The sequence below is a fragment of the Hemibagrus wyckioides genome, linkage group LG04 (genome assembly GCF_019097595.1).
Source record: "Hemibagrus wyckioides isolate EC202008001 linkage group LG04, SWU_Hwy_1.0, whole genome shotgun sequence".
Taxonomy (NCBI): domain Eukaryota; kingdom Metazoa; phylum Chordata; class Actinopteri; order Siluriformes; family Bagridae; genus Hemibagrus; species Hemibagrus wyckioides.
In genome coordinates, this window is record NC_080713.1 from 25,459,913 (window position 1) to 25,481,829 (window position 21,917).

At 39.1% G+C, this 21,917-nt stretch overlaps 1 protein-coding gene across 5 annotated transcripts in view; it reads left to right on the plus strand.

The window, feature by feature from the left end:
* Positions 1-21,917, plus strand: part of gramd1bb (GRAM domain containing 1Bb) — a 130,148-nt gene that overhangs the window by 66,902 nt on the left and 41,329 nt on the right. The window contains exon 1 of one of the 5 annotated variants that reach the window (XM_058387381.1): positions 12,761-13,174. The exons of the other annotated variants lie outside the window; for them this stretch is intronic. Within the exon in view, the coding sequence (XP_058243364.1) occupies positions 13,152-13,174 (23 nt within the window). The 5' untranslated portion in view covers positions 12,761-13,151. Of the gene's footprint in view, positions 1-12,760; positions 13,175-21,917 lie in introns of those variants that run through there. 5 annotated transcript variants of the gene reach the window in all.

The following is a 21,917-nucleotide window of genomic DNA, read 5'->3' on the forward strand; positions in this document are numbered from 1 at the left end:
GCTTTAATGTGAATTTAAACCCTTCAGAGTCAGCGTAACCTCTATTTAGATATATTCAGGAGAAAACAGCATTGTTTTAATCAGCATAAAATAGCTGATTGCTCATAACTTTCTGGCTTCTTCTTTTTTTTTTGGTTGCAGGACTGACAATGGGTCAGACAAGTTGAGATAAAGTCTGGACACAAAGCTCATGTCATATTATCACACAGTGCTTCATGGAGGCGTTTGTCTGTGTTCGGTCTCGGCTCAGAGATTTCAGAGATTTACCAACACCATCACGTGATCGCTCTGGCTTTGTCTCTGGTGAAGTATCTGAAAGCCTGCGGCATTTTTGTGAAGTCGATCCCTCAGTGCAGCTGCAAGCCGTGGAATGTCATTGTTGGGCTTTTTTAAACACGGAGCGTTGTGAGAGAGAGAGAGAGAGAGAGAGAGAGAGGACGGGTATATCAGTGTTTACAAACCGGACCGTGAGCTGAAGTTCAGTTTTGTGGAAGAAAATAGGTGAGTTTGGTGTTGGATTACGATGATGATGATGATGGATGGTGTTATCAAAGAGCTGAAGTCAAATGGGTTTTAGTGACATTTTACATTGTACATGGAGCAAAATGAACAAAAGCAGGACAACAGAAGGATATTGGATGGATAGGTGTGTCTAAATAATAAAAATTAGCAAAACAAGTAAAAAACTCTTGTGTGCTGCTCAAGTCACATGGTTTGTTGACTCTAAATGTAAATGACAAGAGGGCAAACTGGTGATGCAACAATTTTATTACAAATTTACATAATAATAATTTACAATTAGCATTACCCCGGTAGTTATCTCTCAACAGCCCTCAGCTACAGCGTCGTAATCTTCTGCCTGTAAGTCTGCTGGGAAAAGTGAAGGGAGGAGGAGCGTAACAAGGGGGTGGGGCTTATAATTGAAGAGGACGCACAGGATATTTTCTCTTCGGCTCGTTCTACAATCAGACTTCATGTTTTAAATCATTCAGATGATAGAAATGATAATGATAACGTTCAATTAATAAAATAATATTTTTGGTTTCTATGACTCGCTCTCCAGTTAAAGGTGTCTTGGTGAGTATTGATGCATCACATGAATCAGGTGAAATGTAAACAATATATTATTCCCACAGTTTCCCTACACTCTGTGAGGGAATAATTCATTAATGATGACTACGGGATTCAGGTTACTCTTTACTCTGATGTCATATCAAATGTAGGTTTTGATCCAAACAGGAGTCAACATAACTGTAGCCTCTGCTTCCTGAATTCGGAGCGAGAAAGATAGAAATGTAGTCCTGGATGTAGGGATGGAATATCTAAGGACATTATTAATTATTTATTTATTTATTTATTTATTTATTTATTTATTTATTTTTATTATTATTGTTTTATATTTTTGTTAATTGTTATTATTTAATATAAAGGAATTCAAAATATATATAATTGGGATCATTTTAATCATTTTAATCATTTAAGTCAGTTTTTAATGAGATCTATGCTGAGGTGAACACATTCTCCACCCTGACTTATGGGCCCCAGTGTGTGTGTGTGTGTGTGTGTGTTGTTTGTCACTTTCTGTAGCTCTAAGAATGTTTCTGTCTCATTAATCAGTAACTGCAATTTATTTGCTTTATAATTAGCCTTGTTGTTTTGTTTCTCTCGTTTTGTTTTTTTGCTCGTTCCAGATGCTGAAATGTCACCCAGCTGTTTCTAAAGTCCAAAGATCATGTTTATCCTCCATGCTTCATTTTTAAACAATGAATTTTATTCTGTAATGTTGCTTTATGACTAGTCTGTCTCTCTGTAAAGCCCTATATGGGGCAGTGGTGGCTCAAGAGGTTAAGGCTCTGGGTTGTTGATCAGAGGATCAGGGTTCAAGCCCCAGAACCACCAAGCTCCACTGTTGGGCAGTTGAGCTCTCTGCTCCAGGAGCGCTGTATCATAGCTGCCCCTGTGCTCTGACCCCCAACTTCCTCAGCTGGGTTAGGTGAAGAAAACAATTCCACGGTGCTGTAATGTATGTGTGGCGATAATAAAGGCTTCATGCCCTCAGTTCTCAGGATGTGGGACATGAGAAGTGTTGGTTGATCATGTGCTGTTGTATCGGAGCGCTTAGGTATCCGCCTTTTGTTCAGTAAAAGCCTGTGGGCTTTAAACCTGATGCTTCACTCTGAGTCTGAATCATTCCAACTCCCGTGTTTTACAAATTAGGCCACGTTTATTAATATGGTTTATTAATATAGTTTATGAAGTATTAATCATATTTAAATGAAATTAAATCAGACAGATGACTGTGGGAATTACTGTATGTAGTGTCAGTGAAAATGTACACACACTGGAGTGAAGTTACATTTGTATTTATTTATGGAGGCTTAAAAATGTTTTGATTTTATGGGGAAAATTTTATTTAAAGAGAAATTGTTGAGTTTAGTTTAAACAGTTGAGAAAGATAGAAAGATAGAAATGTAGTCCTGGAAGAAGTGATGGGTAATGTGAGGATGATAATAATAATAATAATAATAATAATAATAATAATAATAATAATAATAATAATAGTAATAATAGGAATAACAATAATAATTGTTATTATTATTATTGTTGTTGTTGTTGTTGTTTGATATAAATTATTCCACATTATACTTTTCTGAGATACTGTAGATTTTGGGATAATTTTTTAATCATTTTTAAAATAATTTATAAAGCTAATTCAGGATTATTAATTTCTTTGCAATTCATTTTTGAATCACATTCAATAGGCTTGATCATAGCAAATGTCTTACAAATCTATTCATTATAATAAATTAATATACCCTAGTCTGGTTGAAATTATGGATCTGATTGGTCTAATTAGTGTGTGTGTGTGTGTGTACATCATGTCCCTCATAACATTAGAGGCTTTTAATAACCAGGTGTGTGAATATGAATACAAACCAATTTGTGACTTAAGTTTTAATTGCTGTGTGTGTGTGTGTGTGTGTGTGTGTGTGCGTATTTTGAATGACTCTTTGTCGCCATGGGAACAGATGTCCCTGAATGTTGCCTTGGAACAGTTAAAATATTGCGCTTTAACTCTGATCATAATCAGTCATCTCCATGGTGACTAATCAGCCAATCAGAGGGAAGTAGTGTGAGGCGTGAGTCAAACTTGCAGTCATCTAAAGCCATTTACAGTCAGATATCCACTTTTTTTCTGTGAACATGACACAGTCAGGCCTTGCAAAGACGTGGGTATGAACTTTTCTTTCCTTATGCTCTTTGTAATGTGACCTTTCAGAGACATCATTGAGCTGGTGAAGAAAAAAATGTTTGGGTGTAGGTGGAGGGATCAGCATGACAGCGTTATGTGTATACAGTATTACACAAGTGCTAGATAAACAGCAGAACATACACTGACCAGGCATAACATTATGACCACCTGCTTAACAATGTGTTGGTCCCCCTTTTGCTGCCCTGACCCATCATGCACTGTGTATTCTGACACCTTTCTATCAGAACCAGCATTAACTTCTTCAGCAGTTTGAGCAACAGTAGCTCGTCTGTTGGATCGGATCACACGGGCCAGCCTTCGCTCTCCAATGACCCTTGGCCACCCATGACCCTGTCTCTACTTCACCACGGTTCCTTCCTTGGACCACTTTTGATAGATACTGACCACTGCAGACCAGGAACACCCCACAAGAGCTGCAGTTTTGGAGATGCTCTGATCCAGTGGTCTAGCCATCACAATTCGGCCCTTCGTCAAACTCACTCAAATCCTTACGCTTGTCCATTTTTCCTATTTCTAACACATCAACTTTGAGGACAAAATGTTCACTTGCTGCCTAATATATCCCACCCACTAACAGGGGCCATGATGAGGAGATCAGTGTCAGTCACTTCACCCATCGGTGGTGATAATGTTATGGCTGATCGGTGTATTATATAAGTGTATAGTATTAATATTTAGCAACTTGTGACAACGTTTTAGAGAGAATTTATGTCAGGTCCAGTGCTTCTGGAGACTCTGATTACTGTCACACTTGTTTTTCTGGTAATTTCCTTTTTGGCCAAAAGTATGTGGACACCCAGCCATCACACCCACATGCCAAGTGTGTAATTTTTTAAGAATAAATGATGATGTGAGAATAAAGAAACATGTCTGGATGCACACTTATAATAATAATTACCTCTAGGGTGGTAACAGGAACTCCACTTTTATTTCCCAGGTCCTGTCATTGTTTATTTTGTACTTATTTTTATCCAAGAACCTTAAAATGAGCCAAATTTATCAGCCAAAAGAAAGTACTGTAGTTTATGTAATCCATCAAATCTCCCCACAATTCTATTGTCTCATTTTACAGCAACCCTGTCCTCCTACTCAGTTTATAATCTCTCTCTCTCTCTCTCTCTCTCTCTCTCTCTCTCTCTCTCTCTCTCCTTCTCTCTCTCTCTGTCTCTCTCTCATTTTCTCTGTTTATGTTAAATGTTAGATCTATTTTTGGAAAGCCTGCGGCAAAACAGGACCCTAGCTGAGTTTTTAATGAGAGCCATGCTGATGTGAACACATGCTCCATCCTCACTTATGGGCCCCAGTGTGTGTGTGTGTGTGTGTGTGTGTGTGTTTGTGTGTGTGTGTGTGTTTGTCCGTGTTGTTTGTCAGTTTCTTTTTGTATATTCCTGTAGCTCTGAGAGCAAATCTAGCACACTGTTCTCCGCCTCGTTAATCAGTAACTGCACTTTATTTGCTTAGTAATTAGTCTTCTTTTTTTTTTTTTGTCTTGTTTTGTTTTGTTTTTCGCTTGATCCTGATGCTGAAATGTCACCCAGCTGTTTCTAAAGTCCAGAGAGAGCGATCATGTTTATCCTCCATGCTGAATGCACTGACCACGCCATCATGTGATCGTGGTATTGTAAAGAAAACAAAAGGTTTTGCCCTTCCAGCTAACAAAACTCTGGTAACTATGTTAACTATGAGGCTGTAATCTATTTCATTAAATTCTGCAGTGTATGAGTTACTTCAGATTTACAGTATAAAATGCATCAGTACTCTGAGAGTGTTCAGAGTAGCTAGTTGTCTGTTCATCCATGACAAAATCTCAAGAACTAATGTTTAAATGTCTGTAGGATTCATACACCGATCAGGCATAACATTATGACCACTGAGAGGTGAAGTGAATAAGACTGATGATCTCCTCATCATGGCACCTGTTAGTGGGTGGGATATATTAGGCAGCAGGTGAAGTTGGTGAAGTGTTAGAATCAGGAAAAATGGACAAGCGTAAGGATTTGAGCGAGTTTGACAAGGGCCAAATTGTGATGGCTAAACCACTGGATCAGAGCATCTCCAAAACTGCAGCTCTTGTGGAGTGTTCCCAGTCTGCAGTGGTCAGTATCTATCAAAAGTGGTCCAAGAAAGGAACAGTGGTGAACCGGTGACAGGGCGGCATGACGGGTCAGGACTCTTTTGACAGCAAAAGGGGGACCAACACAATATCGTCATAATGTTATGCCTGGTTATCATTTTAACCAGCAGATAAAATGATTAGATTTTTTTAATTGTTCCAGACAAGATTTATCACAGTATTAAAGCTGAGGAGGGATCTGTTTACAGCAGCTATAACATAAATAATAACAAGAACGAACTCGTTCCTCGATGTTCCACATTTACGTAACTAAAAACGGACAAAACATAGAACTTTATTAAACTGACAAGTCACTTTAGTACTCTTTGGGGTGGTTCAGGTAACTCCGCCCACCAGTGCATCATTGTTTATTTTCCTGCAACACAACATGTAAACCAAGTGATATCAATACAAATATTACAAATGTAATAAAAAAACGAATATAAGAATATATAAACTGTTAGTTTGGGAGTGGGGGTGGGGGGTACTGTGTTGTTATAATCTTGCCTTTCTGTATGTTGCTAGTGGATGCCTGAATTTCCTCCAGGATCAATAGAGTATCTATCTATCTATCTATCTATCTATCTATCTATCTATCTATATAGATATATATAGAATATATAACTGTGCATTCATGTGATATGAATGATATGAGAATGAGTTCATGATATGAGAATGAGTTCAACTTTCTCTCTCTCTCTCTCTCTCTCTCTCTCTCTCTCTCTCTCTCTCTCTGTTCTATTCATCATGCTTTGATGCTAAATAAGTCTCTCAATGTCACTGATTGAGTGTAATGTAATAAGTATGAGGTCAGCGTGTCTGGTTTTGTCTGGATCAGCAGCAGGAAATCGAATGAAGTGCTTTTTTTGTGTTGCAGCTGTGTACACAACACTCACAGGAGGATTTTCATTATGGGTTAGAGATCGCTGTCTATTCATATATTTGTGTAGGTGTGTATGTATGTGTGTGTTTGTTCGTCTCCATACCTCCATCAGCTGAGTGGAGACTTATGTACAGTACCTGGAGTTGACTCATTGGTTGTTTCATCAAAGCGCTTTCCATATATGGAGCTACAGTTACTGACTCTGCTAAACCTTTGTGCTGCTCTGTATTACTTGTCAGCTTTTTAAGCCCCTCAGTGGGAAGGACCTTTCATAGGACCCCTGTTGACCTCTGGGTGGTTCTTCCACTCATCTTACAGAGTGAACTCATGCTGAAGTTGTCTATATGACTCTGCTTCACATTTTCTTCCAGAATTTTCTGATATTTACCAGAATCCATTATTCCATCTATCCATCTGTGTAATATTTCCTGCACCACTGATTGCCACATGACTCCAAAACATAATAGATCCACTCTCATGATTATCATGAAGATCATCCTTTTTTCTTCAAACATTCCATTGGTGATTGTGGCCAAAGATTTCCATTTTGATTTCATCAGTTCATATGAGTTTTCTTGGTCTTCCAGATGAAGATCAAGTGCCTTGATCTCCACAGTGCCTCTTAAGTGCCATTTCTTAATGACGTTTCAGACATCGAGGTGGAAGTGCTTTGAAATCTTTCTTTATGTCTTCCCCCTATTTTCTAGGCAGCAATTTGCTCAACTGTCAGCTTTTTAGTCATTATAGAAAATTCATTATGCTCTGTTATTGTCATCTGACCAGAATTCCTAATGACAAATTTCACCCCGAGTAACAGGTCAATTAAGACTAATTAGTTAGTAGTAATTACCTGTGAATGAAAGGGAGGGAAGTGGAACAGTAAGATTACAGGGTGAAGGGGTGAAGAAGGTACAGGAGTTTAAGTACTTGGGATCCAGAGAAATGGAGAGTGTGGGAAAGAGGTAAATAAGCGAGTGCAGGCAGGTTGGAATGGTTGGAGAAAGGTGTCGGGAGTTCTGTGTGATAGAAAAATATCGGCGAGAATCAAGGGGAAGGTGTACAGGACAGTGGTGAGACCGGCCATGCTGTATGGTTCGGAGACAGTGTCACTGAGGAAGAGACAGGAGTCAGAGCTGAAGATGTTGAGGTTCTCTTTTGGAGTGACACGGTTGGACAGGATTAGGAATGAGTACATCAGAGGGACAGCTCATGTTGGACGTTTGACGGACAAAGTTAGGGAGGCCAGGTTAAGATGGTTTGGACATGTTCAGAGGAGGGAGAGTGAGTATATTGGTAGGAGAATGTTGGACATGGAGCTGCCAGGCAGGAGGCAAAGAGGAAGGCCAAAGAGGAGGTATATGGATGGAATAAATGAGGATATGAAGCTAGTGGGTGCAAGTGTTGAGGATGGAGAAGATAGGGATAGGTGGAGAGAGATGATTCGCTGTGGCCACCCCTGAAGGGAAAAGCCGAAAGAAGAAGTTAGTTGTAATTACCAATAATTACTCTTTTAAGGTAATGAAATTAAAATATAACTGTGTTCATGTTTGCAGAAAAGTATATATTTTTTTAATAATTTTAATTAGCAAAATATGGGACCTGGACAGGGGGGCCTAAACTTTCGCATCATACAGTATATGAGGCAGGACAGGAGCTGTCCGTTCAGCACCACACATCCTCCTGCTCTACTCACACTACACACAGGATCCTGAGAGACATTACCTGCTTTGACCAGTAGATGATGTACTTCATGTTCTGGCAAATTCATGTTAATGCTGAAATGAGTTTTATGCTTTTGTATTTTCATATTTTATATGATTTTTTATCCAATTTGGAGTAGGTGTTTTATTTTTATAACTCTTTAATAATTACCGTCTTAAATAATTTTAAATGCAAAACAGCCACAGCCTGTTCCTACATGTTGTCCCTTATACACGCATACTTCTTTTACTCTATACCTCTTTGGCACACACAAATAAAGAGATATTTTAAAAGCTTAATATAAACAGTTTGCTTTTAGGTGAGATCAAAAGTTTGCACTCCCATTGAGCAAAATGGAGAAGCATGGGAAGTGTAGCAACAGGACAGTTTTTGTTTGGTTTAAAGATGTTCCTTATCACGACTAAAAAAGAGAGTCAGATATTAAATGTTGGGATAGTAACATAATAGTAAGATAATAAAGATATAGTAACATGGGAGGTACAGGGTTTAGTGGTTAGCATGTTTGCTGCACACCTCCAGGGTTAGTTTGATCCCCATATCTGCTTTGTGCCCGCAGAGTTTCATGATCTTCTCATGCTTTGGTGGTTTTCTCCAGGTACTCTGGTTTCCTCTCCCAGTCCAAATATGGTTTGTAGGCTGATTGGCATCTCTAATAAATTGTCCGTAGTGTGTGAGTGTGTGCATGCCTATGCCCTGTGATGTGTTGGCACCCTGTTCAGGGTGTCCCCCCTGCCTTGTTCCACAAGTCTCCTGTGACAGACTTTAGGTTCCTTGCAAAACCCTGTGTAGGGTACACTGTACAGATAGAAGGAAAGATGGAAGGATGTATGGATTTGGGGCAAAGTGGTTCAAGTGGTTAAGGCTCTGGGTTCTGTGGAAGGTCAGGGTTCAAGCCCCAGCACTGCTGAGCAATTGAGTAAGGCCCTTAACCCTCTCTGCTCCAGGGACACTGCATCATAGCTACCCCTGCACTCAGACCGCAACTTCCTCAGCTGGGATGTGCGAAGAAAAGAATTCAGCTGTAATGTCTGTGTAGCGATAATAAAGTCTTCTTCAAGCAACGTAAATATACTCCAAAAACTCTTAAACACATGCTTTGCCCTGATGCTCTTAGCTGTTTTTTAACACCTGGGAATTCGAATAGATTCTACAGAGCTACATGCAACTGAAGGTCCAAATTCTTTGTCCTTGACTGTAACCTGACCATCATCCAGCTGATGCTGATGTTTTATGTAACTGCTGTTCTAATCATAAATACTGTCCTGTGCACAACTCAGATAGACCTCACATGCTGTCCGCAACACAGTCATGCTAACTAGGGCCCTAAACCTTGATTTCTGTCCAGCTCTCCATTGTTAAAAATAGTATACAAATAAATTAACCTCCTAACCTCCACATCACATTTTTGGTTGTGTGCACCATAATACTTAATTCTTTGTAACTGGAAACTGTTGTACACAAAAAAGTGGCTTCATGTTCAAAGATAATATCTTATGTTATTATATTTATTGGTTCCAACCCCAAATGGTTGATTTTACCATATCTAAGATGCATTGGGTTGTGTGTAACTGAGGGGTTATTATCAAATCTGGTACAAGAAAATACATTTGGTATTTGCTGAACATGTTATACTAGGTTGAGATTATAATGGGAGTGATGTAAAGCCCATTATTATCCATATTTATCCAGCGTGTGGATGTCGGAGTGACACGAGACCGCACAAGCATCTTCACCGAGTCAGTCTATAATTTAGAGCCTCTAAAATACCCGTTGTCTCTTTCCGTCTTTTCCCCGTCTGAGCTCTCTCACCTTCACAGTCTTGCGCTTTCTCAGAATCCTGAGGGTTGTTGTGGTCTCTGCAGCTGTCTGTGCTCCGTGGTGGCCATGTCAATGAGTGTATCTTGTGTGTGTGTGTGTGTGCATGGTGTTTATGGAACTTCTCAGTACAGGCTGTTTTCTGCAGGTCATATGAGGCGTCAGGTCGTGCTGCGTGTCAGCTCGAGCTGTTTGTTCCCACTGTTTAATCCCTCTACATCAGCGTAGTTAAGAAACAGCACAGAATGCCCACTTTCACAATACAGCTCTGGCACTCGCTCGGGAGTTTTTATGTAAGCCAAGCTCTGAGACGGAACTGCGGAAATAGCAGCCCTTGTTTTGCATTTCAAACTTTCTTTTCTTTTTTTTTTTAACAAGGTTTAATTTAGGGTTTCAGAATGATCTAAGAAATCCCAGGCAGTGTTCTTTTAAATGTTTGGGGTTTTTTTGCTCACAGATATAATTATAATAATAATTATTATTATTATTATTAATGATTATTATTATATTATTATTATTATTATTATTATTATTATTGTTATTATATTATTATTATTATTATTATTATTATTATTATTAATGATTATTATTATATTATTATTATTGTTATTATATTATTATTATTATTATTATTTATTTATTTTTATATAATAATAATAGTAGTAATAATAATAATAATAATAATAATAATTATTATTATTATTATTATTATTATTATTATTATTATTTATTTATTTTTATATAATAATAATAATAATAATTATTATTATTATTATTATTATTATTATTATTATTATTGTCAGAGAGCTGAAAATGAAAGAAGTTTGAAAAGTGCTGGTATATCTAGATAGTAATAATGACATGATGTCACTGAAATTGTTTAGAAGAATTGTAAATATTTACATGATTGTTTTCATTGCTGAGGTCATTCAATTGGACAGACTGTGGTGTTTTAATTAACTTACCTAATAATTCGCGATATAATTAGCTTACATCGCAAAAAAATCTACTCTTACCATCCATTTTATTAGGAACACCCACACACCTGATGCGGTCTGTATTTCATCCACCTGGAAGTTTCATGTGTTGGGTTTTCTGAGATGCTTTTCTCCTCACCACAGTGTGATTATATGAGTGATTATATATAGACTTCCTGTTAGCTAAGACCTCAGTTCTGTCTCATCAACAAGGTGTTTCAGCCTGCAGACCTTCTGCACACAGGATGTTTTTTGCTCCATTCTGTGCAAATTCTAGAGACTGGTGTGTGTGAAATTTCCAGATCCATGCTTTCTGAAAAACTCAAACCAGCATAGCATGATGCCAAGAAACATGCCAGCTTGTGGTTAAAGTCACAGAGATCACACTTGTCCCCATTCTGATGTTTGATGAGAAGATTAACTGAAGCTCTTGATGTGTATCTGTATGATATTATGCACTGTGCTGCTGCCAGATGATTGGCTGATTGGATAAACGAATGAATTATCCAATGTACAGGTGTTCTTATTAAAGCCCGTAGCCTATGTGATAAAAATTTCAGGTTTCTACACAACGGCATGCCAAAAAGCAGTTTTTTGCTTCTTGATTGCTTGATTTTACATTAAATTTATTTAAAAAGCTGCATATGATGATCTTGGTACCACCATTTTGTAAACCTGGGTGTATAGCCTCAGTTTACTGATACCAGAGCTGTGTAAAAAAAGGGTAGTCTTTAGCCGATGCTCATATCCTTGCTGAGATCACGCCATAGATGTTGGACCATCTTAGATTTAGAATCTCTGAGGCCAATCCCTTAGAGGCCTTAAGGATAATGAATTGAACTTTTTCTAATATTGTATCCAGAATTGATTCCTGCCTTGTGACCGGTGTTCCCAAGATAAAGCCGTTTCAGGGCCAGAAAAATGCAACCTGATAAGATGCAGGAACTATTAAATTGACCTTTCATATAGAATAAAATCATCATGAATAAAATTCATCTGTGAGAAAGCCAATTTACAACAGAATGAGACGGACATGTCTGTAGTCTTCATCAATAGGTCTGAGATTCACGCCTCTGAGGTCCTCATTGTTATTGTGATATCTGAAGAACATGCAGATGTAGAATTGGTATAGAATTATCATTCTGAAATAAATTCCAAGGTCGCATAAAGGTCAAATGTTTAATAGATTCCTTCCTGTTTGTAATACATTTTAAGCATCAAGCAAATGAATCAAGAGACTTCTTGGCAAGCTCTACTTCTTGATCTTGTCCATCTTGCACTTCTCTCTGCCTTCCAGGAATTTCTTCTTAGAAATGTTGGGAGCTCTGGGTTCTGTGTAGAACCCTATAACTGAGGTTTCGAAGTATGAATCGTTGTATGAAGCTTTCCTCTGGAGGTTAGAGGTTTTCCGGTATAGCAGAGGACTCCTCAAAAATAACGCACCGCCCCTTTAATCTTCAGTCTAATATAACACACTGGGATTATTACAAGCTGTCATCCTCTTTGTTCCTGACTTTCCTCTATGATAGGACTAACCACAAATATAATCTGATTACTGAATCAAACCCAGTGGTGACATGAAAGGAAAATGACCTCCACTTGAAGCATATAATGAGCATGCTTAGCGTGTGTGTGTGTGTGCATTAAAAGATTAGCAGAAAGCTGATCGAGGCTGACAGGAGGGAGTGACAACAGTTCTCCATAATCCCCGAATACACGTCCACACGCCATTGCCCTGTGTCCTGCACTTGAGAAAGGAAACCGAAGCACCAGAAGAGAATAAACGCTCAGCTGACTAAACAACAATCCAACTTACAGCAGAGAGAGCGGAGATCACGGCATGAGCACGAGCATGCTCAGTAGTTGCTTTTGGCTCAGCAAGTCCGCTTTTCAGCTGCAGTGAGAGCTGAGAGAGAGATAACGACAGAGAGGGAGGGAGGGAGGGAGGGAGAGAGAGAGAGAGAGAGAGGGAATTAAACCCACTGACAGAACAAGAGAAAGAGGGAGAGACAGAGAGAGCGAGAGAGGGATAAATGTACCGATTGTGTGCACATTGTGAATTACACAGTCATTACATCTCGCCTCCTTTATTCTTCCATTTTATCTCCCGCTCGTTTTTCTTTCCGCACTCTTGCTCTCGCTCACACACACACACCGTTAGTTAAAGCACTACCTGATAGTATCGAGGGACCATCTGGCGCAGTAGGGAGCCTGTTAGCGTCAGCGTCAGCGCTTGAAGCAGCTCTCGAATGGGACAGCACAGCAGGACGCTATCTTTCCTATCCGGCTGCTCGATGCCGACATGCAGCCCGACGAGAGGCAGCCGCTCGCCAGCATGTCCAGCCACACACGTTCTGCGCCGCACTCATGAGAGGCTTCAAACTCGCCTGGTAAGAGCACGTGCGCTTGGGCTGAATTTCTTACATCTAAGAGCCTGTCAATTATATCATTATCAAAAGCAATGCATGGATAGGAATTGGTGAAGCTAACGGACTGGAATCAGCTTTTTCTAGAGGTGTGTGTGTGTGTGTGTACAATGTTCTGTAAAAATCAAAGTCAGGTATTTGATCATCTGTATAATGATATATCTATCAATTAACTATAGTTTTAATTCAAGTCTGCAAAACAAAAATCTGATCATGGCGACGTTATTTCCATATTCAGTGTTTCTTAAATACATCTTGCTGTGAAAGTAGGCTGTTCTTAGCCACATTTAGTAACTAGGTTCTGGAGCGAAGGCTAGAAATCTGGCCGCGGGCCAAGCCGAGGCTAGTCACGAGACCTCACAATTGTGATTTTCAGACTTTTTTGGGATCGAAGTTGACAGCTGCAATGATCTCGCCTTAACATTGATGTAAATGACAGAAGTCTGACCACAGACCACATCCCGTTGGCTCGTGCCTGATGATGTCATACTGAGTTCTATTAAAATTTTGTGCTGGGGAACAGTGTTGCACATTGTCCATCGACACAATGTTCTCACTAGTCTGTTTTCAGATGCTTAGCGTATGGGTTATGGAGCGTCTCTTGTCTTTTGTAGGCTTTTGATCAAATTTTGGGATACGTCATACATCTGATTTCGCATTTCCATGAAACAGAGACCTCGAAACTGTTTGATGGAACTTGAGGTCAATAGAAAGTTAGTGTTTGAACATGTTAGTGGTAAGTACATGAGATAAGCTTGGTATATGTTAAAAGGCTACCTATTTTAACAGACAAATTTTTGGTGACATTTAATCACCTGACAATTTTCCCCAACCAATCAGGGCTCCCCATCACTTGACACTCAGGGAGGCTAAGGTGCTTCCTACTAGACACATAAAGCCAGTCAATTGCATCACAGGACAGTCTAACGTAACATATTTGCAGGAAGGTGCTCCCTCGACCCTCTTCCGCATATATGACATTCCACATCATATGACATCACTACGATTGGCTATGTGAGTGGGAGGGACAGACTTTCTCTTCGCAAAAATCCATCAATCAGAGATTGAATGTTTTCCTTCCTTGACTTCCAGTCATTGCTGGTCATCACCTGGTTCAAACCTTGAGCTCGGGCTAGTATCTGTTTGGATGTTCATCTCACAGGGCTTTCCTCCAGGTTCTCCGGTTTCCTGCCACCTCCCAAAAACATGGCACAGATGGCTTGTGAATATTTGTCCTGTGATAGATCTCCTGGCATTCTTTCCAAGGTGTATTCCCACCTCTCACTCAGTATTCCCAGGATGCACTCCAGATAGACCAGGATGCTTACCAAAGATGAACGAACTACATTTTATGCAGTTATTGAACTTTGGTTTTTCCCCTAGAGGGTGACCCACCATCACCTGGAATATATCCGGCTCTCCACAGTGTCCCTCTCCTCTTCCCTCGCATTCCTTTTTTGGCGCACTCGCTCTATCGCTCTATCTCTAGCTGTCTCATTAGCCCTCAATCTCTCACTCAAGCTCTTATCTCCGTGGCCCAGTGAGGGATATTTTTAGTGGTGAATAGCAGGACGACTCAGAGACGAGCACGCAGCGTGATTTCTCAGCTCTGTTTTCCGTCTCCATCTGTCTCACCTTTTACAGTAATCCATCCTCCGCTGTGCTTTTGTGAGCGAACTGAACAGTAGCACCCTTAAGGTTCAGAACGTTTAACTCTTTGTCACCATCAGATGTTACGTGTCAGAGTTCGCTCTGCAGCTGTTTGGAAGCTCGTTATCATCATATCGAAACCCCCAGGGACGGAGACTGATGGGCGACATGCTGCTGTAGGCTTCAGGCACAGGGTTTAGACCGAGTGCTCCGGATCTTCTGCATGTTGGTCAAGAGAAAATGTTTAGAGTGTCTCGAGTGCTTTGTCGCATGAATATCTTTATTGTTCGCAAAAGGAGGTCAGTTGCTTGGTGTGAAAATGTTTATTTCGTATACAAATCTTACGTGGTTAAAAAACAGCAGCTGTCGAATTCTCTATTCTGATTGGTCTGAAGACGTTGATTCATTTTCTAGTACTGATATTAGCTCCAGCTGTAAAAGAAATGACAGAATTAATACACTTCTTAATGCTATGTGAAGCTATAGTAAGAAGTATATGTTTACTTAATATCCATCCATCCGTTGTCTATACCCGCTTTATTCCTAATTAGGGTCACGGGGATCTGCTGGATCTCAGCGGACATTGGGCAAAAGGCAGGGGTACACCCTGGACAGTCCATCACAGGGCCACATATAGAGAGACAACCACACACACTCACTCCTATGGGCAATTTAGAATTACCAATCAGCCTAATGTACATGTTTTTGGACTGTGGGAGGAAACCCACGCAGGAACGGGGAGAACATGCAAACTCCACACAGAAAGGCCCCTGCCTGTCCGAACCCAGGATTCAAACCCAGGACCTTCTTGCTGTGAGGAACAATGCTAACCACTAAGCCACCATGCTGCCTTTGTTTACTTAACATGACTGCTGAAAAACCACAGATCTTTACACTTTATGTTTTATCAGTGACGGCTTAAAGCTTGACCGGAGATCATTCATTTTCAACAGAGAATTCCTGTGACTTTAGTGACAGCAAGCGCTGGTGACTAGATGTGGGCGTGTCCAGAGACGTGACAACATTGATTAAAGTTAAAATTCATTTCAATTTGGAGCAACTCAGGTGCAGTGAACACACGAATTAGTTAAATCTTATACCCAAACGCCAAATCTCCCTCCAGAACATTTGATTTTTGCACAAGAATCAAATCAAATAATAAAGCAACGATGGATTATGGGTCATTTTATGGCATAACCACGTGCCAGCCAATAGGAGAGAAGCTGAGGCGGGGCTTCAGTCACTCAAGTTTTGAGCACAATGATAGAAATTTCATTTATTTATACAATTAGATTCCAACATTCAAGATTTAGACTTGAATAAAAAAATATATCTAAATAAATAAATAAATAAAAATCAATAAAATAAATAAATCAATAAATAAAAATCAATAAAATAAATAAATAAAAATAGTATTCTTACATGGTATTGAATTTCCAGTAATATTTTATCCCTTTTGCTGTCATAAATCACCACCTGGCAACCTCAATAAACCTTCTCCTACTTCCACATGACAGACACAAACGTTTTTAGCCAGATTTGGTTAGTCCTGGATCAGAACGGTTTTGTTAAAATTTCGTTTCCGGGTCTCAGAGTTCTTTACCCACAAGAAGTCGCACAGAATGAGTGTGTATTAGAATTGTTGCAATCAAGCAGCGAGAAATTTTTAAGGGAAATGCACATATTGTCAAACACCCCCGGAATATGACACACTGATTCACGCTCTGGTGGCCTTGTTAAATCATATTATCACCTCCATCTGTCCTCTCTCGTTTATCTCAATTAATATCCCCATGAGTCTCTCTCTCTCTCTCTCTCTCTCTTCGTTGTCCCACATTATCCCTGGCCCAGCAGGAGGCTCTGATTGAAGGCAGCAGGATTACTCTCTATGGACTTTTCTGTCCTTTTTTGCTCTCTCTCTCTGTCTCTCTCTCTCTCTCTCTCTCTCTCTCTCCTTTCATCGCCTGTCCCTCTAATCATCACTTGTACTTGAAGGCTCTTTTTGTCACATTAATTTCCCATGGGATGCCACTCTTCTTCATTCTTTCTTTCCAGTCTCCTGCTCTTTTCTCTCTCCCTCACATGCACCTGTGCATCTAAAACACACCTAGGCTGCTGTCTCCAGCTGCTCGAGTGAATGTCTTGTGTTTTGCTGAAGTAAACGAGTTACATATTAAACAGAGGCTATGGCTAAGTGCACTAAAGGTGTGTGTGTGTGTGTGAAATACAGCGCCAGCCGTATTTCTAACAACAGTCCTGTCCTTTCACTGCATACATTCATTAACTGAGGAGCAGTTTGCCAATCATTCTACAGAAACAAAAAAGCCTGAATCTTATTTTCTCAGAATCTAGCCTGAGTGCTCTTATGCAGGTGAGAGAGAGAGAGAGAGAGAGTCCTGGTCTGTTTGCTCGGGATCGCTCTGACATCACTCGAGCAGGTGAGCCGCCGAGGCTGGAGTGTGATTGATGGGTGATGAAGTTGTGTAGGTGAGCAAACGTTATATAACAGAAACACTTCAGCTTCAGATTGAATTTATTTCAGATTTATTTACCAACAGTCATGTTATTCAGCGTGATCTTTTACTCTAACTGGCGCTGTGCGTGCGCTTATGACACAGGATAGACTGTAACTTAGCATCTGTGTAGATACTACATAGTGCAGTTTATGCCAATCGGGATACAGACACATATAAATAATAAATGAGAAGATAAATAAATAAATAGTTAAAGAAAAGAAAGTAAGAAAGACAGACAGACAGACAGACAGATAGATAGATAGATAGATAGATAGATAGATAGATAGATAGATAGATAGATAGATAGATAGATAAGCAAGCTTCAAATACATTTCTGTTGGTAATTGTTGTTTAAAAGGACAGTCTTAAAAACATTGGTACAGTTACATATTTTAAATATGTATGTAACATTTATAATATTTCTTCAGAATTTGTAAATATTTAGAAAAGTAGGCAAAATAAAAAGTTTTCAAAACTTTACAATTCATAATATTTATTCTGATATATATTTATTTGTTATTTCTTTTTTTTAAATTATTTTTTATTAATATATGTATATTTATTTCTTTTTTTTTACATAATATATAGATTTAAAAAAATTAAATTAGGTAAATAAATACTTTGAATGTATTTCATATTTATTATAATATTATTATAAATATTTATTATAATATTTATTCAGAACTTTTCACATGATTTAGAAAAAAACAAAACAAAATAGGTAAATAAATATTTTTGTTTAATTCTAATGTTTAGGATATTTATTCCAAACCTATTTTTTGACATTTTGAAAAAAAAAATAAAATAGAACAGGTGAGTAAATATTTAAAAATATTTATCATTTAGAATAATTTTTCTAAATAAGTTTAAGGGAAACAATAAACCATTATTTTTTTTATTTTTATTTTATTTTTTTATTTTTTTTTGGGGGGGGGGTCTTCCATTAGATCATACAGCATGGTTAAGGTTTAATTAAACAGACTTTAACATTAAACTTTATAAATGTTGCCCCATGATGGCTTCTCTTTATGAGAATATACAAGTTGTTCAAAGTTCTTCCTCATAAAAAATGTGACAAATAATTAAAGGCCATGGCCCAAAGTGTTTTATTTCTTTTACACCACAGTGATTACATTTTTTTTTTTATTCTGTTATAGCTGCATTAAATCATCATCACCATCATCATCATCATCATCATCACCAGTCTCTTATTTCCTCTATGATATAAAGTCCTAAAACCGGAGGCTCCTTTAATAAAACTCCTTACAGAAAACTTTACATAATCATCGAAAATGTTCTTTTTTAAAAACCACATTTGAATGTGTTTAGAATCCGCCTCGATTATTTTTAGTAAACACTGGATGAAATTGGGAATAGAACTAACAGTAAAATGACATCAGCTTGCCGCAGTGAGAACAAAGGTCTCCTCTGCAGTTACACACACACACACACACACACATAAAAGCTGCAGAATCCAGTTTATTGAAGCAGAAACTCGCACACACACTCGGTTTATTCTGTTGTTATTGTGGAGGATGATGATGTACGAGCGAGATGCACAGGCCAAATCTCCCACCATGAGACATGAACATTTTGTAGCACAAGGTCACGTCTGCTGTGTGTTCTGTGCTTCACGATCGATCCGTCAGCATCCACGCCGACGTCGATCTCTGCCAGGTCAGGGTTAACCTATAGAGAGGCATGTGATAATGATAATGACAGCTGGAAAACATTTAGGTCGCTCACACAGTAGAGTCCAGGCTTCACTGTGACAGCATGAAAACTTTCGAAAAACTATTTTGTTGCATTTCCATTAACTAAGTAGATCCTAAGAGCTGGATTTACTGCAGCCATTAGCAAATAGCACGCCGGTGTTTTTCAGGATTGTGGTCTAGCAGGAAGCCGTGCGTTCGTGGCTTAACCTACCAGCTGTTATTGTCTTTACTGAAGCAGAAATTCACTTATGTAAGAGGACTTATTCAGTCTTACCTTGACTTGTAGCATGGCTTCATTGTTCCCATTCAACTCACACTATTATTCTTTCAATATCTCGCATTCTCTTTCTGTCTTAAGAATAAAAACGAACCGGAGTCACTATTAAGTTATTTTTGTCTAAAAGGGTTTTTTTGTGTGATTATATGGGTATAGTGTTTTTAACAAAAAGCTCACGAACTCACGAAGCAGCTATACAGAAACCAAGACGGAGAATGATGAGGAAATACCTGAATGCTGAATACTGAATGTATCTCAGAAAATAAGGGTGAGGACAGATACACATGCGGAAGATTTCAATGGAAGTGGAAAGACTAAACGAACAGAGACCCACAAGTTAGAACACAAAGGACGAGAATAAATTGGAAAACAAAAGCTATTCACAGAGCGAACAGTAACCACAAACACGGATAAATAATCACATGCCCTGCAACGGTCCAACAACTGAAGAGTGAAAATGAATTAGGTAAATAATCAGAAAATACGAAAGAGGTGAGCACAATCATGCGAGTCTTAAGGGCAGAGAGAATAAATATGTTGGAGTGCCCTCTGGTGGTGTGGGGAGGAATTGTTTGTGGTGGCTGTGACGTCTAGGAGGAGCCGCTGTAATCGTAAACACTGTCCTGTACTCATGCCAGAACTTGTGTAATGTTTTATATAATCATCAGTCCCTCATGGTCCTGATTAAAAGGTTGGGGGTTCAAGCCCTAGTACTGCCAAGCTGCCAGTGTTGGGAATTTCTGCAAAGCTCTTAACCCTCTCTGATCTAGACATGTCCCTGTTCTCAGACCCTAGTCTGGCTTTAGCCTGATCTTCAGACTGACAGCAGAAGGTCTGGACTCCATTACAGCTTTTATCGGCCAAGGACCGCCCAGTAGAGCATGTGATTGACATGGAAAGCAACCAGTCACAAAGCGTTTCATGTTTAGAGGCGATGTTCTTCCAAAATAAGACGGGTGTGAAACCATACTTTAAGAAAAGATCATCTTTTTTTGGAGTCTTTACTGTGAACTTTGCATCATTTGGAAAATCCAGGGTTTTACTGTTCCTCATAAAGCGCTCATTGTCACAGTTGTAAACACACCGGCTTCCAGAGCTTTGTTGCTTTCATGACGGCTTAGTTTCCAGATGAAGAAAAAATAACGAGACCCACGCATGTCTCCCAGAAATCCTGTAGAATCGAGGCAATCAGATGACGACTTTCTAATTTTGTGTGCTGTTTGCATCAGACCTTCAGCCAATTTCCACAAGCCGGGATATGTGAAAAAAAAAAAAGAATTTCACTGTGTATGTGACCAATAATTGAAGGCTTCTTGTCTTCATCTGAATCTTCATCTTCAAATCTACATCTGGATTTCTCTAGCAGCTGCTTGGTGGCTGATTTCTTTCGTTAAAATTGTGATAGAAACATTTTGTTGGATATTATATATTGGATTGTTCCATTATTTTTGGCTGACTGCCACATACTGTAGTTTCCTGTTCATTGTTCATTATTTCTACATATCATATTAAAGAACAGCATTAATTACACTACTGAGTGAGTACGCTACATGACGCCGTCCTAGCAGAGAAACAGCTGTATACGACTGTATGGCTGAACGAAAGCTTTATATTCATGCGCTCGTTCTAACACGTTATTGTTTCTATAGTAACAGCTCGTGCACAGGGACACGTACAGTGGACGCTCCTCATAATCTACGACTAATTATAAACGGATTTATAAAACGTGTTGCCTGGTTAACAAAAATAAAGAGGGAAGTCTTCAGGGTGAAAATGACAAGCTGTGGTTTTAGAAAGAAAGAGAGAGAGAGAGATAATGCATAAGCTTTTACATGGATTTTTACACAATATAGGACTCAGATTGTTTTGTTTAAAAATATTCTCAAGGTATAAATTTCTAATACAATTTTTCCTGGCTAATTAACAACTATAGTGTCTTTGGCAGTTCATGTATCTTTGGTATCTGCTGTGTTGCTCCCTGTCTCACGTGGGTCATGCTTTAAAGACCACACACACACACACACACACATGTATGCACACAGTGCAAGTGATTAAGGCTTTGGGTTGTTGATCGGGTTCAAGCCCCAGCACGACAAGCTGCCAAATGACCCTGCGCTCTGACCCCAACTCTCCAAGGTCCAAGGATGGGATGTGTGAAGAAATAATTTCACTGTGCAGTAGTGTATATGTGACAGATAAAGGCTACTTAACACACACAATCAGGTGTACAGCAGTTAGGGGTTGACTAATAAACCTTTAGTGATGCTATCATGATTTGCCAATGTGGTAGCCAATAGGGATGTGGAAGCTCAGTGGTTAAGGTGTTGGACTATTAATTGGTTGTGAGTTTGAATCACAGGTCCACTAAGCTGTCACTGCTGGGCCCCTGAGCAAGGCCCTTAACCCTCAACTGCTCAAAAAGAGATAAAATGTAAGTCTCTCTGGATAAGGACGTCTGCCCAATGCCATGAACGTAAATGTGAATATCGCAATAACAAAAATAAATAGCATCTCTTAGCCTCTGAGTCAGTGTCCCATATGCCCGGGGT